Source organism: Macrobrachium rosenbergii, chromosome 1 (genome assembly GCF_040412425.1).
Source record: "Macrobrachium rosenbergii isolate ZJJX-2024 chromosome 1, ASM4041242v1, whole genome shotgun sequence".
In the NCBI taxonomy this organism is placed as follows: domain Eukaryota; kingdom Metazoa; phylum Arthropoda; class Malacostraca; order Decapoda; family Palaemonidae; genus Macrobrachium; species Macrobrachium rosenbergii.
In genome coordinates this window covers 23,424,748-23,441,491 of record NC_089741.1, presented here as the reverse complement: position 1 = coordinate 23,441,491, position 16,744 = coordinate 23,424,748, and the positions used below count along the sequence as shown (strand labels likewise).

The window sequence follows — 16,744 nt, the reverse complement described above, 5'->3', positions numbered from 1 at the left end:
TGCACACTTTTTCTGTACACTGCACTGTGCTAAGAAAATTTATACCCTTATAATTGTATCACCTTTACTCTTACTGTTATTTTGGCAGTTTTTGGGTGTTTTAATATTGTGTCCATGTGGTTTGTTCTGACACTATATACAAACCATCGGTCCTTACATTAGGAATTAATTTTCAGTGAAATAATTCCTAATGTAAAGGACCTCAGGTTTGTATTGTTAGGAAAAATACAATTTCCTTTAAAAAACTGTGATTTTATGGCTTTCATGTTAATTTATTCGATAAGTTGAGCAAGTTTCACCTTGCATTGCAGGTTGCCGCTCTAGAAACACGCGTGAGCAAGCCCCCATCCACCATCACCACCACCACAACTGCCGCCGCCGCTGCCGCTGCTGCTTCTGCTGTTGCCTCTACCATAACTGCCACTGCCTCCACCTCCACCACCACCACTACTGCTACCGTCGCTGCCACGACCTCTGCATCCATTGTCACTGCTACCACAGCCCCTTCTGCCACAAATGCGACGGTAGCGGCGACACAGGTCGCTGGCCAGTCTGCTCAGAATCTCCATCCGTCACAACTCAGGCCACAGTCCTCTGAGCAGAATCAGTCCAAGCCTAAGCAGAGGAAGTTGCAGGTGAGCACATCAGGGAAATGTACTGCAAAGCATCCAGCTGTGTACAGATGTTTAGTGTGTGGTCTGAATACGGATACTGTATGTGTAAATCAATGTAGAATGTGCCAGTGTGTACAGGTGTTCATAATAATACAATGCAGAAATATTTATATACAGTACTGTTAATATATGAATATGTGTATGTTCAGATGCTGCGAATTTAGTAAAGTAATGCCTACAAGTGAGTTTTGATAGAATTCTCTATTTAAATGCATTTAGAGGCTTAGCATTTTCGCAGTGTATGGAGGTGTGATTAGATATTTGGGTATACAGTAAACCCCCTGTATTCGCGTTCTCACGAATCGCCGACTCACGCATTTGCGGGTTTCTCTGTGGAACATATCTAACCATTATTCGCAGAAAATTTGTCCATTCATGTTATTTTTCACTGAGAAATATTCACTAATTACTATATTTTCATATAATTTTAATGAATAAATGCACTTTTTGTGATAAAACTATTAAAATACTCAGGTATAAGCATTTTTACAGGGTTTTTCTTGTGTTTAAACTATCAAAATGGGCAGTTCTAAGTGTTTTTAGAGGGGTTTTAAGTATTCATGGATTTTAGCTATTTGCGGGGGGCTGTGGTACGCATTCCCCGCGAATAGGGGGGATTCACTGTATTTAAATGCTTATATATACAGAAATGGAAAAACATATTTAGATTCGTATATTTAATTTTGAGCATTTTCCTCCACAACGGTACCTTTGAAAAACAATACATCTGTAAATTAATTTCAGAGTGAAATATAGGGAAAGAAATGTTAAGCTCTTTCCTAATGGGTTTTGGAACCTAATGCTCTCCTCTACCCCAGTCCCAATGACTACAAGAAAATCAGAAATAAAGGAAAAAAGTGTGTAAATTTTGAATTCTGGCATTTTGACCATTCAAATGATTTTTGGAAGAGACTCAGATTAGTTGTCATGTATATCATTTAGTGTTGTGTACAATTTTTTTTTGCTATTTCTGTTTCATAGTTTCTTCTATACTTCTGTATTTCTTTTTTCTTACTGGGCTGCTCTTGCCTTTTGAGGCCCTTGGCTTGTAGTATACTGCTTTTGTAACTATGGTAGCAGCTTGGCTTCTGATAACAATTATAATAATCTAATGTTTACTTTTATATTACAGTTTAAACTTGATGATGAAGGCAGTCCAGATAAGAAGCCCAAGGAGAGAGTAGAGGAGGACTGCCTTGAGGAGGAGGAGAGCGGGTGGTGGGCAGAAAGGGTAGCCATGGCCCTTGGAGGAATGACAGAATATAGGGATGCTTGGTACAGGAGTCATGCTCATCTCCTACATGCTGACGGTCCTCTACCCCACACCTGGAGGCTCTACATAGCTGCTTTGGTACCATACCCATTATACTTTTGAAAGATATGTCATTATCCAGTGAGCTAGAATACTGAAATATTTATTTGGTGTCCTGTACAATTTTTTTTCATTACTGTATTATGATACCTTGTGCTTTATGCAGTGCTTTATTATTATGCCCTGATCATTTTCTTTTTCTTACACACTGACCATTTCTTTTGCCATAGTTAGGTTCAGTATTACTATAGTTATAGTGAACTACAACTGTAGGTGTTCAGGAACCATCAGTTTTCAATTTTGGTGGTTTTTGTTGCTGATTGCAGATGTACTTTTAATGTCATATGTTAGTTTGGAGAATATTTATTTATATTTATATTCATCACTAATTGAATGCTAAATTAGTTAGGAAATAATTTATCAGTTGCTTAATGAGAGAGTTCTGAACAAGTCAGTGTTCATAATTCAGTTTCATTTTTGTATTATTCAGGCTGTGTGTCGTCATGAAGTCAGTTGGCTGATGCAGGCACTGTTAGCAGATTTCAGAAATGCTGGGGGAGACATGCGATGGACTGTGGGCCTTCAGCACGCCCCGCCCAAATTGTATGCTCTAACTGCCATTAACAATATTTTAGCTCATCGTCCCTGGTTGTTATCTCCACAGCACATAGAGGTATGCCATTGGATTTGGTCTTGCACTTAAATTACGGTGTACTTATTTACAAATTACATTTCCTGTAAAGCGCTTAGTTCTAAAACTCACATCAGCGTAATCAGAAAGTGTCCAGAAGTATGAAGCTGATTTTTATTGTAATTCTCGTTCCTGTAGCTGTAGCTTAATAAAGTATGAGATACTTAGTATTAATGTCAGTACTGTGAATTTATTGTATTTTACTCCGTAAATAATCAGGAAATTTCAGAGTAAGGCGTTTGTATCATGAACTGAATAATTTTAAGTATAAGACTTGCTAGGTGCAGTTAAATTTGGTCCTCACACTTAATTTTTTTCCAGCAATTAACAAGGGATAATAGTTGGTCTTTAGGTGAATTAAGTCAAGCGCTGTGCATCATGACGCACTTCCATACTCTTGCCACATTCCTCCATGGCTGCAGACTCTCCATTCTTCCTTCTACTTCCAAAAAAGATGCCGGTAGGCTGTAGTGAGATGATTTCTGACAGAAATGCTATATTTGATCTTGAATTATTTCTTTGAATATGGTTTTTTTAAGGAAAAAAATATGACACTGTAAATACTCTTCTTGTATTTCAGGACAAACAAATGCCAAATCGGGAGCTAGTAACAGTAAAGTTTCTCAAATGAATATTCAAGCAAGACCAAAGTGTCTTGACTCAAATCCCCAAAATAACAATTCTAATGTTGATACAGGGTAAGCTTTCTTTTCGTGTGTGTTATAACTGTGTTATATCCAAGTACAGTATATCTGAATTTGCCTGTTAGTTTTGTAATAATTTATGATTGTTAATAAATTTATATTTTCAAGAAAGAATGGTAGGTAGCATGTTTTTATATAACTAATCATTGTAGGCAGCCTTAATTCATTTGTTTTGAGATGTTGATTGAATAATTTTGAACCGTACATTAAGCTATCCAAGGCAGTGCTTTGAAGTTTGATTGTGACATTTAATTTTTTCATTATTACTTTTCCAGGTCTAAGTCAAAATCACCTGCAGTCAGCACAAGTGAGCAGGCTGCACAATCTTACAAACACTTGACTATTAATCCATCATACTCCTATGTGGATGCCATATGTGAAGATGATGCCAGAATTCCATCTTTTTTTGTGCAGGTGTGTTTTGTGCTCAATTTCATGCATCTCTTACCGAGAATGCTGTATGGGCTATTTAGATGTAGCTCTGTAAATGATCGTTGAAATTCTCAAGTCTTTTATGATTTTGCTGGTTTTTTATACAGTAATTACTTTACCTTTTGTAAATTAGGTAATTTCCCACCAGACTTGAATGTTTGTTTCAATCTCTCTTGGAATATAACACTGCTGCTGGTTTTGGTATATGTTACACTTCTGTGTGCATAATTTAAGTAACCTGTTTGTATATTATTAATTGAACTCTTTCTTAGTAGGTGGGTAGAGCACATAATCCAATTGGAATAAAATAAAAACTGTAAAGATTGGTCATGCATATTATAGAATGATATCTCTTTGTGAAATACTAAAAATAATTCAAACTTGATACACCTGTTCATCCTTTTGATCATAAGTTTAGAATTTCACAGGTACAGGTTTGAGAGAACAATATTTTCTTCAATTTAGAATTTGGTATGTACAGGGCTCAAGTGGTTATTGACACTATTCTGCTGTATGTTCTTTTTGTTTGTGATTGAATTAGGTGAAATGAACTATAACTGCAGGACACTGAAACCATATTACTGTATGCAGTATTGTGTACTCATTAAAGATGGAGTTTGCAGGATCCTGGTAACAACAGTACTTCCTGTATTGATACTGATGTATGCTTCTTTTTAAAGCATGCATGAATTCTGTGAGGCTGACTTCTCTTTCTCCTCTTATGATGACAGTAGCTTCAGGCATCCCAATTTATTATGTTCAAAGCCTAGTTCTTTTAGGATTTCATTTAATGACCAGTACTGTACCTTGTTTTATAGTGCAGCCTAAATCCCAGTCCACTTGATTACTTATGTTTTGTCAGTGTTGTTCAAACCACGGTATTTTGTTGTTTTACCTGCAATTGTTGTATGTCAGAGTACAGTAGTTTTTTACTTTGTAACTCTTCGGGCAACCTTGGTATTATTCATTCATTTTTAACATGAATTATTATTAATATCTAATCTTTGGAGCTGCCAGAATATGTAGAACTCCCTGAAACTTCACTGAAAATATTTAGTTGTTCTTTTTGAGTTACATTACTTTTGTATGTGACTTCAATTTATTTCCATTACAACAGGAATATAATTGGCAAGATCATGGGTATGCCATGTGCTCAAGGTTACTTGGTGATGTTGGAGCATTCTTTGATGATCGATTTGCAGCAGCACTTAACATTGTAATCCCAGCTTCCAAGGATCAGTCTCAGCAGTCTGGTAATGTTGATCCACTCAACAACACACTCTGTGGACCTCTTCTTGCAAAAGCACTTTGGAATCATGTTCAGGTATTAATTCTTTCTGAAATTTGTTGCCTCTTTAAGAATGAGATTTTTGGTACTGAATTATATGTGCTTTTTATATATTTTGTAATCTTGATTATAAACACTAGAGCATAATCTGAGGCCAGACTTATGAAAGCTAAATGAATTAGGTCAGTGGTCTGGTTAATGTCCTTAATGATAAGCATACAGTATTCTGACAATGATTCATCCATAGAGTAAACCTAGGCTGTAGTTCAAGGTTGTGTGTCCAGTGCTAACAAACATGGAATTCAGTTTTATACATACAGCGAGTGTACGGATACTTTATAATGTGGACTGTTTGTCCAAGAAACCTTGTAACTTTTTCTGTATAAAAAACTCCATTAGATACCATCCAGTTTGAATGAGGTTCTTTTAGTAATTCTACTAATGCACAGAACAATTGTGTATGTGATAAAGTTAACATTGTGGTCTGTATGTAACAAAAGTATTCAGTTACTCCATTTCATTTTTTACAGTGGCTTTTGGGTATACATCATGATGATTGTGACTACACAGACCTGAATAAGAGGTTAGATCCTCATGTGAGAGATTTTGTCAAGAAATCTTGTTGTTTCCCTGAAACGTTAGCTGATTCCAACTCCAGTCCAGTGACCACCAATAGTGTTCAAACTAGCATGGTAAGCAGAAAGTCAGTTTTTCATGTTAAATTTCAGAAATACATCTGTCACAATTTTGGAGTGGCATAAAAGATTCTGTTTTTTCACTATACATTAGTCCTTACATTAGGGTTGTAATCACAGGATGGTAAAAGAATTGAACTCCAGAAATAAATTTTGTACCTCAGATGGCTTAACTGAGTAATGAATGCGTAGTACCCAATTGTTTAAGATGCCAGTCCTATACTAACAGCTGAAAGATTTTATTTGAAGTGTCTTGCATTTATAATAAACATCACTGTTAACATTTGTTAGTAGAGTTTGGTGATAAAATATGCGTGAATCTTTTGAAGCAGAAAATCAATGTCATCACTCCTGAAATAGTTCTGCTGTGTGTTATTTTTACTTAACATTTTGGAATTTTCATAAATTCACCTTCACATGCATCCATTTACAATAGATTTAAAAACCATTTGCTTAGTTTTTGGTGGGGAGCAGTCATTTATTTTATCCCCTACCAAGCTCTTGAGTATCTTTCAACTTTGATGGTGAAATTTTAATGACCATGAGAGAACATATCATTCAGGCTGGACAGATGAAAGTTTAGAAGTGTAGTTAGTGGGCCATATTAAGTTTCTTTGAAAATTACTATTGTTGTAACTGGTTCTTTGCTGGATGGCCTAGATTATTAAAAGATATATATTTTTTTTAGGTTGAAATGAGCGTGATAGTTATGGAGGCTCGTCTACAATCAGAACTACTTTATGCACTCAGAGCCATCATGCTCCACCATTGTTAAATGGCCATTTTTTTGGCTGCTACTGAGGTCTCATACATATGCTACAGATTCAGTCTCACCCTGACAACGAAGACTGGGTACTATGGGGAGATAAGTGGATTTATTTTCTTATAGTGCTCTGATGCAACGTCTGCCAGTTAGTGTGACCGAGTTTATAGCATAGCATTGAGATTCAGCTGAAGTGTGATATTTTAGGCCAATAAGGAAATTTTACAATGTGTTATTGTTGTGATTGGCACTTATTATATTCAGTACAGTCAACCATTTTTTTTTTTTTTTAGTTACATCTCTAATGGATGTAATGTATCGCTTTTAGTGATTTGCAATTCTTTTTTTTTTTTTGTTAGGTAATGCCCAATACTTCATCAAATAATTAATATTTGATGGCGATATTTCATCCCATATGGTTTTCAGTATTCCGTTAAATGCACTGATGCATAATTCTATGTATATTATGTATGGGTGTCATGCTCTTTTAAAGGAAGGGTTTGTTTACTGTTAGGTTTTGTGATGTATCAGCTATAAGGTTCTTTACCCCTGAATCTCATGATTTTTGCTATTTCTTGGCGACTGCCATGAAATTAAAAATAGTTATAATGGTAAAATACTATTTTGAAAGGATTTGTTTAGCTAAAGGTATAATTTTTCTACAATGTAGCTTTAAGCACATCATTAGCCATCATGAGTACAGAAATTAACCCACTGAATAGCAATTAAGACAGGTTAGTTTTACCTTTTGGTATGAATTGTTTAAAATGACACATTTAAGGAATAGATTATACCGCAGGCTAAATCAATTGGCTTTTCTCAATAATGAATGGTATTTGGTAGCTGCTTTGCAGCGATCTAATGTTTGCAGTGCTGATGAACATTTAACTGAGGTTACACACTGATAGCTGTGACTGGGTGGATGGATTTACTGTAATTTATTTACAATCTCCTGTCTTCTGATAATCATCGAGATGCTGTAATTCTTACAATTTTTGATCTCATCACACAGAATTGTTTGTAGTAGGTCAGTGTTATTTACAAATTGTAGTATAGATGTGTGTCAGTGTGTGTCAGATATTATGTTATTTTTCATTTTGTCCAGGCCCACTAGTCACGGGACATTATTGTTTGCCTTTTATTTCATGTATTTTTTCTGGATAGCTGTGAGATATAAAGAGAAAGTATGTTTGTTTGCATGAGTGAAAGAATTGCCAATCTGTTATAAGCTGTGCGCAAATGTACATTTTGATTTTTCAAAGCTCATAATTTTTCACCAACTCTGAAGTAAGACTATAAGCACTGTATATGTGTGTATTACTAAGAATCCAGTGCTGCGGTGTATAACGAATATCCAATGTACGCTGATGTGAGGTACAGTTTTAAGATGCCATGATAGCAAAAAGTGTTCCACACAAACTAAAATCTAAGGTAAAGTTAAGGTTCTTTATGAACTAATCCTAAAGAAGTTGCCTTTTATATATAAGATAATAATTGTATGCAGATACTTCAGTCAAGGATTTATGATGTAAAAACTAACATAAAATAGACCTTGTGAGAGTTATCATTATCATCTCAGGAAATTTTTATGTAACGTACAAAATTGTCTAGGTGACATAGACAATGGAGGTGTTAAAATTATCCATAGTAAGTGTAAATTCTAAAAAGCAGGAGATTTTTGATAAAGAAGCAGAATAGTTATATATATATATTTTTGAGAGATGGGAAGTTGCTGATGCTTGAGGTAGAGGTGCATTATACTGGATTGAATAAGAGCATAAGAGCAGATTACTGCATTAAGTTTGCATATATGATTACCTTGTATAGAAGAGGTTAAAATGGCTTTATGGCACTTTAATAGTTTTCTTCTATGATCATGAAAGTAACAGAGGATTGCCTAAGAAGTAGTAATGAATGATCTCATTTCTTATTGTATGGGTCTTATTAGTTTTTGTGTTTGATTTTGTCCTTTAAATATTGGGTTATTACATTGGAAGGTTATGTGAGTAATATTTAGCTTGTATCAGAAGCTAAGAAGAGTATAAGATATGAAGTTTAATTTTTTTGTTTTTTCAACCAAAAAGTCAAGAGTTTTTGAGACATTGGTATGTAAATGCTGTTATAAATTTCAGTCTAACCATTTTGGTTATTTTATGCAGTACAGAACTTGTATTTAAGACACTTATGCTTCTATTTTAGTAGAACATTATGGACTTTGTGTTTTGACAGAAAAACAAGTTCAGATAAAAAAGGAAAGGATATTGTTTTTGTAGACATACATGGTCAAATATTCCATACTGAAACAGAATTGAATTAACATAGTAGAAGTATCATGTAAAAAGCATGAATGTCCAGTGTACAGTTTGCTGTTTTATTTGGCTTGCTGGTAATTTTTGTATGAATTTAAAATTGTTGATATTTGCTGTAGGTGAATGTTTGCCATGGAAAGAACATGAGTTGAGTCATCTTCAGAACTACTATTGAGATGAAAGAAATATTCGTGTTGAGTTTGCAGTCTTTGGACTTGCAGGTGGAAAGATGATGGATTTCTTAGAATTCCTTAACTAGGAGTTTCTTTGAAGATGACAATTTGAGCTTGAAATAGATTACCCATGAACATCTTTCCACATTACTAACTGCTTCAGATAAGAAGTTTCATTGTTTGTTGAAGATATTTTAAATGGAGCTCTTCACAGTTAATGAAGGCACAGACATTATTGTCATAATTTTGGCGCTGGAAATTCACAGAAGTAAGCCAAGTCTATTTTTAGTGCCTGGGAAAATAGTATTTATCAAGGTAGATTATGACTTGGCTGCTTAAACTGTTTTGACTCTGGAAAAGTATGGTAGATCACCTGAACATTTTTAAGCAAAGCATAGAAAATAGACTGGGCATTATGAGAATACTATTAAGAAAATATAGAAAGTGGAAGGCTGTAGTATCATCAGCATTTTGTAGCACAAGTCTTAATTGTTTTTATTTTTTGTATGTACCATACATGTAACTCATAAAATTTAGATTTAGTTTTACTATGTTACTAGATAAGAAGAGTGATAATGCTGTGGTATTAACTAACTTACTTTGGGGAGAGCATATCACTCGGGAGACAGCTTAAGCACTTTTTCTCAAGGTATGCACATGACAGGAAATGATTGAAAATACTTTCCTTGGCAACTGGAATTATAGCAAAGTGAATGCTATTTCATTCTTGTTAATTTGGTGAAGCTGTCTTTTTATTATTGAATTGTATGGGAAAACATGCCTTATAATTATCAAGGCTTAGGATGGAACAAGAAATTTAGACTCACAATCCTTCCCCTTCTATTTTTCTAATTTGTGATGATAAACTTCTTAGAGGTTTACAACCACGAAGGAGGCTATTCAAGTATTTTTAAAGACATCGATGCAGCTACTATTGCTCATCAATTCATGGAAATTAGTTTTCCTATTGTGATTTGGTGTACTTGTTCCCCAAAGCAAGATCCTTTGAACTGTATGAGTTAGTAATTTATGCTGCAAGTACATATTGCCTAATTATATATTAATGGTCTGAGACCCTTGACATTCACAGAAGTGAGATGACAAGACTTTTTGAAAGTTAATTGGTTAGCACTTTAGTTTAGGTTAGATAAAGAATGAGTAAAATACTATATTTAAAAGTGAGTAGATGCAATTTTAGTATGTTACTCTTTCAAAAGAAAGGTTTGATTACTTTATTCTGGCTTTGGATTATCAGTAGTTAAACATGTTTATGTACAGAAGAGTCTTGCAGAACTTAATAGCTATGTCAAGTTGTGGATTGTTATCCTCTTCCAATGAAGACTTGAAAGTGATATGTGTATAGATGTAGACTTTGGATTTGTGTTGGGTGTTGTGAGTTTGATGGAAGCATTTATTCAAGAGGTTAGTTTATACCTTGTGCATGACCTTTTATTTAAGCGGCAGAGAGACTGACTGAAATCTAGGCTTAGTGAATATTTAGGAAATAAAAAAAAAGCTTCTTGTGATAAATACAGTACACTTAATAGATATTTTTGTAGATGCCACAATACGCTCCTTTTACTTATTTTTTTCCTATGCTGTCAGCAAAATACTGTCATTGTTTACTTAGTAGGAGTTGGGGTCAGAACTTAGTTTTGGAGTAAGGAATTGAATAACGCTGCTGTTTTAGATTTTTATGGTTGATTAGTGTACAGTCTTTCAAGCCCTTTTGATGTCACAGACATATTGTTAGCCATGTAACTCCTATTTAAGATTATTGTTATTCTAAGTTACAGTAGTTTAACAATACCAGTGAATCATTTCTTAGCATTTTATGGGTAGCAAGAATTAGAACGAGAAACTGATAATTAAAAGACTTGGTAAGATACCCATTGGGAAGATGGACACTCCAGAGAATGTCATTAGTGCCCCCATAGGCAGTAACCCCTAGCAAGAAGTTTAATATGAAGGAAAATCAGCAATGTTTTATCTTTCTTAGTGTAATTGGCTGCCTTTGGGTGAGCTCATTATGCTTTGAACTCGTGGGTGGTAAGATGAGTAACAGTGTTATGATTTGTATTCCAATAAATACCATGGGGAATATTAAATTTATTTTACTTATTTTAATCACCCCCAATCATCCTCATGTCTAAAATCAGAAAAAATTAAATATTCTCAATTTTATAAGTTCTGTCAGATAAAATATGTATTATTCTCTGGTCTGGTTAAACTACAGGTACTAACTAATAACAATAATTATAATGATAATAATACTGATCCGAAAAGAGTCCACTTGAATCGTATTTGCCTGCCGCAGACACCTTACATGAAAAAGAGAAAAATCATGGGGATTTGTAGCACCACATCAAAAGTTTTCAGATTATGAAGCTTTGGATAAAAATTTACTTGTGTAGTTCTGGTCAGTTTCCATTGTTTTCTCTGCTTGCTGGTATAAGTTTAAAATAGCTTAACCAGGCCAACAGATAAAATTTCTAGGCTCTCAGGGGGATATTTGCAAGTTTCATTATTTAACGAGGGCAAAGACTGCGGCAGAAAAACATTCAAGCTGGACTGAAAAGTATGTAAAAACAATGAGAATGGTCAGATTATTTAACATTTTTATTCTGCGCTTGCATTTCATTGTGTAAGAATATTAGTGCATGTGAGGAGGTATGAACATGTTTGATGGGTAAGACACAAAATTTATCTCTGTTATTACATGGCAGCAAAACAACTTGCCATGAAATTGATTGCTCTGTTATTTTTGCCTTGTTGAAATTGAACATATGCAAGGACATGGTAGGGTTGTCTTTTAATTTTTTCCATTATAGATAGATCACACAAGAGAAGAGAATAAGAATTCTGCACTAGGCCTCCAGTTGACCTTTGATTCAGAATGTTTAATGCCTCTGCTATCCACAAACTCTGTGGAGAGAGCTTTCATAACTAATCCATAATTGAAGTGTTTGTAGTTTAATTGATGTTTTAGTCACTGTCATTGTCATGAACATTATTGTTCTTGTTTTGTGTAAATTGAAACTATATAGTTGTTTCCTTAAACTCTTGAGTGTTCCTAGAATATTGTATTAATACAGTATTATTAATGAGTGAGTATAATATTTGCCATTCTGCAAATGCACTGTGTATGCTTTTAAAGATTCAGCACAGTGCTGTTGCATTAATCTTTAATGGAACACTTGGTATCTACCTCCGTAAATGTTTTCTAACCAAAACGCAAAGATTTAGTTGTACAGCATAGGGGTATGACTGGACATTAAGTATGGGCCTTAAAATGCTCTTGGCTTGATTAGACGATTCATGTAGTTAAATAAAAGGCAACTCATCTGCGTCTTTTGTGTGTTTGCATGTACAGTGTGCTCTTGAATGTATGTATGTATAGTATCAAATCATATTTGTTTTGAGAAAATGATTGGGAACTGCACTTTACCAAACCTGTCAGTATTTATGTTCTACACCATAAATTGTTTCTTTCCATTAATAATACACTTTATGGTCATTCCATTACAGTATTTATTATAAAAAATGGCATTTTTTTGCAGCAGCAGAAGGAAAAGTAAAGGTATTAGGAACAATTGTGGCAACTCAGCGATGAGCTTCTCTTTAGCTCGATTCCATTTTTTCGATATATATATAGTCTATAATATATACATATATATGTATATTGTGATTACCTATTAATAGTCTTCAACGACCGGCCAATGTGATGTATATTAGAGTACAATTATAATAGTCCAAGTAAATACATTTTGGCCTTTATCCATTTAAGAAGTTTGTTAGGACTTATCCTGTAATATTACTTGTGTAAACAGTACATATGAATTGTATATGATTATGGAGGGTCATCTAATTAAATCCACAAATCACCATTTCACGGCTACTTTCCAGTGGCTGCTCTCCATAAAAGTGGAAATGCCAGCCCATGTATTACAATATTTATTTAGATGTTAATGAGTACACACATGAAACAACCGTAGGTAAAGTTCATGTTCAGAAGGACACCATTTATCTGGTTTACAAGCTACCTGCTTCCATATGGATGGGCAGTCAAGATGTGTAATTGAACAGTGATAGCAAGTAAACTATTGAACTGAAATATCTAAGAAGTATTTCTATGAGAGGTTATTCAGTGTGTATGAAAAGTCAGTATTTAAAAGTAATTGTTTTCACCGCGTTGACACCAGAGTCAAATGATTGGTAACCTAGTCAGAAATATTGGCTTGTTTTCACGTGTCTTCATTCATCCTCTCGTGAAATATAGTTTTCTCGTATTTCTATTTACCAAGAGATAACTTTAAAGAATTCAGTTAAACAAGTCTGGTGCAGTGCATAGGACGTTTACTTTTGAATTTTGACTCTCGGAATATCACTCACTGTATTTGAATTGATTATGATAAAATGCTGTTATGAAGTGATTTGAAAATTGACTGGTAAAAGACTCAGGATATTATTGTGATTTTACTGATGGAAAAGAGAATTCATACTTGAAATGTTCTGCCAATATGTTTAAGTGTAAATGTAGTTAAACAGTTAAGAAATATAATTTATGGTACTTCATACTCAGTTTTGTTTAAAAAAAAATTTGAAATCAATGAGTTTGGCTCATCATGACAAGTTTCTACCAAGTATGATTTCAATATAGCCCCCAGGTTTTTGAGTGGTGTGAATTTGGAGATGTGCTGAAGTGGTTGTGGTTATACACTCCTACATGAGAAAGTCTTTATGTGGAAGTTAACACATCTATTAGTTGAGACATGCAGTATAAAGAAAAGTACACAAAATGGTCTCATCATTATCAGTACTTTCATGCCATACTGTAATTTTTGGGATAGTTTTGCAGTCATATTTGGGATTCACTGAACTATTTTTTATATGTATTTATTCATTGTAAAATAGATACCTCACTATACGGAGTCATTCATTAAGTCCTAAATGTTGTTTCACATGAGACTGCTGTTTCTTGATAATGGTAGGAATGGTCATTCAAGAAGTTGTGTTAACACAAGCAAATGTATTTTGAGGTTAAAGTAAAATTGATTGTTTAGGTGATGTTGGCTGAAATTATTACATTTCAGAAGGGATCAGTCATTATGGAAAATTAGAAATTTGGAATTTACTGACAGAACAGTAATGGCTCACTCTCTGTAGTCTGTTTGGTTAAACTTAATTTTTGTTTGCATTCCTTGTTCACTAAAGAAAGCAATACTGTGCTTATGTAGTTTTGATTTTATTTGTATCATAGTTATTTTTTTTTATTCAATGTCATGGACTGATTTTTTATCAAAATGTGAGCAGTATTAAATACACTGTTCTAGATGATACACATTACTCACTTAAATTTGAAGTCTTTGAAAAACAGAAGGTATTGACCATTGGTCACATTTATAAGTCTTTGTCTCACATATATATTGAAAATGAATCTTCTGCTGGTATAAGTCAATATACCTTGGCACTCATCTGCTAACAAAAACTCTTGGTAATGTTTGCATGAATAATAATATATATCTATATACAGTATATTCTGCCCAGATCATGGATAGCAAAAGTATGGATCATTTCAAAAATTTTCTCCAGTGTTCTATCTTTTGACATATTTAAGTTTTCATATTTGATTTTTGCATAACACCCTCTCCGAAAGTCTCTATATCCCTTCATACATTCTTGTTTTCTTTTCTGTGCATTTTCTTTAGAGTAGTTTTGTGCTGCACGTACACCAAATGGCTGGTGTTTTGTGCTGTTACTATCTCAACCAAGCGGCCATTTTTTTATTTTTCCTGAAATTTCAAATTCTGTAAAAAGTGATAGTTTACAAATGAGCTTCCTAATGAATATGGAATGTTTTAATTTGCATATTGAAATTAACTTCCTTCACTCTCATGATGATATCACTTGAATTGTGTATTAGTTGTTTGGTCTTAAATATTTTGAATTCTTAAATACTTTGGTATGTGATTTGGAAATTGAATGATATGCAGGATTGTATGCCATACATGAAGGTAATATACTGAATTGAAAATGATCTGATATGCAAACAAGTTTTTCATTGTCTTAGACTTTCCAAATTCAACTTACATTCTTATAAAGGAATTAGAAGATTTTCGTAGCCACTTTTAACTTCATTCTTGTGTAAATAATATTTGAATTTGTCCTCCTACAGAACGTTGCTTCACTGCCTAAAAATTTAGACTACTACTACTACATATCATATCTACAGTACTTACAAGTGTGGATGAGACTTTCTTTTTGATTATTGTACCAAGAGCATTCATCATACGCACTTTTTGTGGCACCCCTTTGCTCTGCTTGGTACAGTGTTATTTCTGGGATGTGTGATATTCTGTCATTGTAGTTTTGCTCTTCTTTGATTATGGTTGTTGTACAACTTTTTTTCTCCTTTCTTCATATTTAGAGGTTAAAATTGATCTTGACTGTTCTGCTCTGGTGTTAATTTTGGTGCCACCTTTTTAGTTTTTTCCAGACCACAGTATACCCATCAGAATTCTTTTCTGTCGTGTCTTGTTGGGGAGAATTTTGAAACCTGTTCTCCATGCTTTAGCTTGCTGTCATGAAATATGGGTTTTGATTCTTTAACTATGAATATGTCTCTCAGAATTCATTGAATATGAATCCTATTATTTGTTAGTGTAGATGATGTTTATGCCTATTATATATGCTGATATGAAGTACTGGTATATGTACCGTAATACTGCATGTCTTTCTTCGTCAGGTGCATAGCTTAGTATTTATCTTTAGAGTATATGAACTAATATGTATCAAGCCACTTAGTACAATGTATGTGGAAAAAATTTACTTTTTTCACTAGAGTAAATATCATTATATGGAGTAAATTTTGACAGAAAAATAATGATTAAGCAAAAGGTTTATTGAATTCATACAGTATTTTTATCAACCAAATTCATTACCAAAGAATCACTCGTGAAATGACTTGCGTACTGTCAGCAATTGTTTTATGTATGTTTACTGTCATCAGTATAATAAATTTTCCAAAATAACTTTTTTTTTTTTTTGCCTTCCCTTTATGCTAAAATGTGCTTGGAATAACTGTGTAGCTAAAGTGTACATCTTATAGATGGTACTATGAAGTATTATTAAATAGATTTAGGAAATTGTGGAAAGTTTATGTGATGAAGGTTCAAGGGTACATTTTATGAAAATCAAAAGACATATTCTATTTTTAACAATTGGAAGACATTCTATTTTTACCAGTTCAAAGGCATTCTGTTTTTAACATTGTATCTACGTAAGGCAGTAGATTAAATGGTTATACTTAAATATTGCAAATTACACACATTCATTGTGAAAATGATAAGTGCAATGCTGAAATAAAACAACAGTACACAGATTTAAGACTCCTCTGAGTAGTTGAAGGCCTTCAGAGAACAGCAGCAGACACATTTGACGTGTGCACTACTGAGATTGTTAACTATTTGTACCGTATTGGTTAATTCCTTTAGTATTGTATTTTCAGCCTTCATTTACTGGCAAGAGAGATAAAGAAACGACAATGTGAGCTTGAAATGGAATCAGTTGAAAACTTTGGTGGCAAATCCTTTCACAAGCAAATATTCAAGCACCACATGTATGAGTGTAAAGGGTTTAGTTTATTGTTGTGCTGTATGCAGTGCTGGGTTGACTTGATGGTTCATGAGGAGTTGGTTGATCAG

The 16,744-nt window shown here is 33.8% G+C and overlaps 1 protein-coding gene across 1 annotated transcript in view; it reads left to right on the top strand.

Annotated features, from left to right (window-relative positions):
- Nucleotides 1–16,072, top strand: part of LOC136841568 (sestrin-2-like) — a 110,033-nt gene extending 93,961 nt beyond the window's left edge. Inside the window, exons 2-10 of the mRNA XM_067108597.1 lie at nucleotides 312–635; nucleotides 1,807–2,025; nucleotides 2,477–2,659; nucleotides 2,999–3,137; nucleotides 3,258–3,375; nucleotides 3,657–3,795; nucleotides 4,931–5,137; nucleotides 5,632–5,793; nucleotides 6,485–16,072. Of these exons, the coding sequence (XP_066964698.1) occupies nucleotides 312–635; nucleotides 1,807–2,025; nucleotides 2,477–2,659; nucleotides 2,999–3,137; nucleotides 3,258–3,375; nucleotides 3,657–3,795; nucleotides 4,931–5,137; nucleotides 5,632–5,793; nucleotides 6,485–6,571 (1,578 nt within the window). The 3' untranslated portion in view covers nucleotides 6,572–16,072. The remainder of the gene's footprint in view (nucleotides 1–311; nucleotides 636–1,806; nucleotides 2,026–2,476; nucleotides 2,660–2,998; nucleotides 3,138–3,257; nucleotides 3,376–3,656; nucleotides 3,796–4,930; nucleotides 5,138–5,631; nucleotides 5,794–6,484) is intronic.
- The last annotated feature ends 672 nt before the right edge of the window (nucleotides 16,073–16,744 follow it).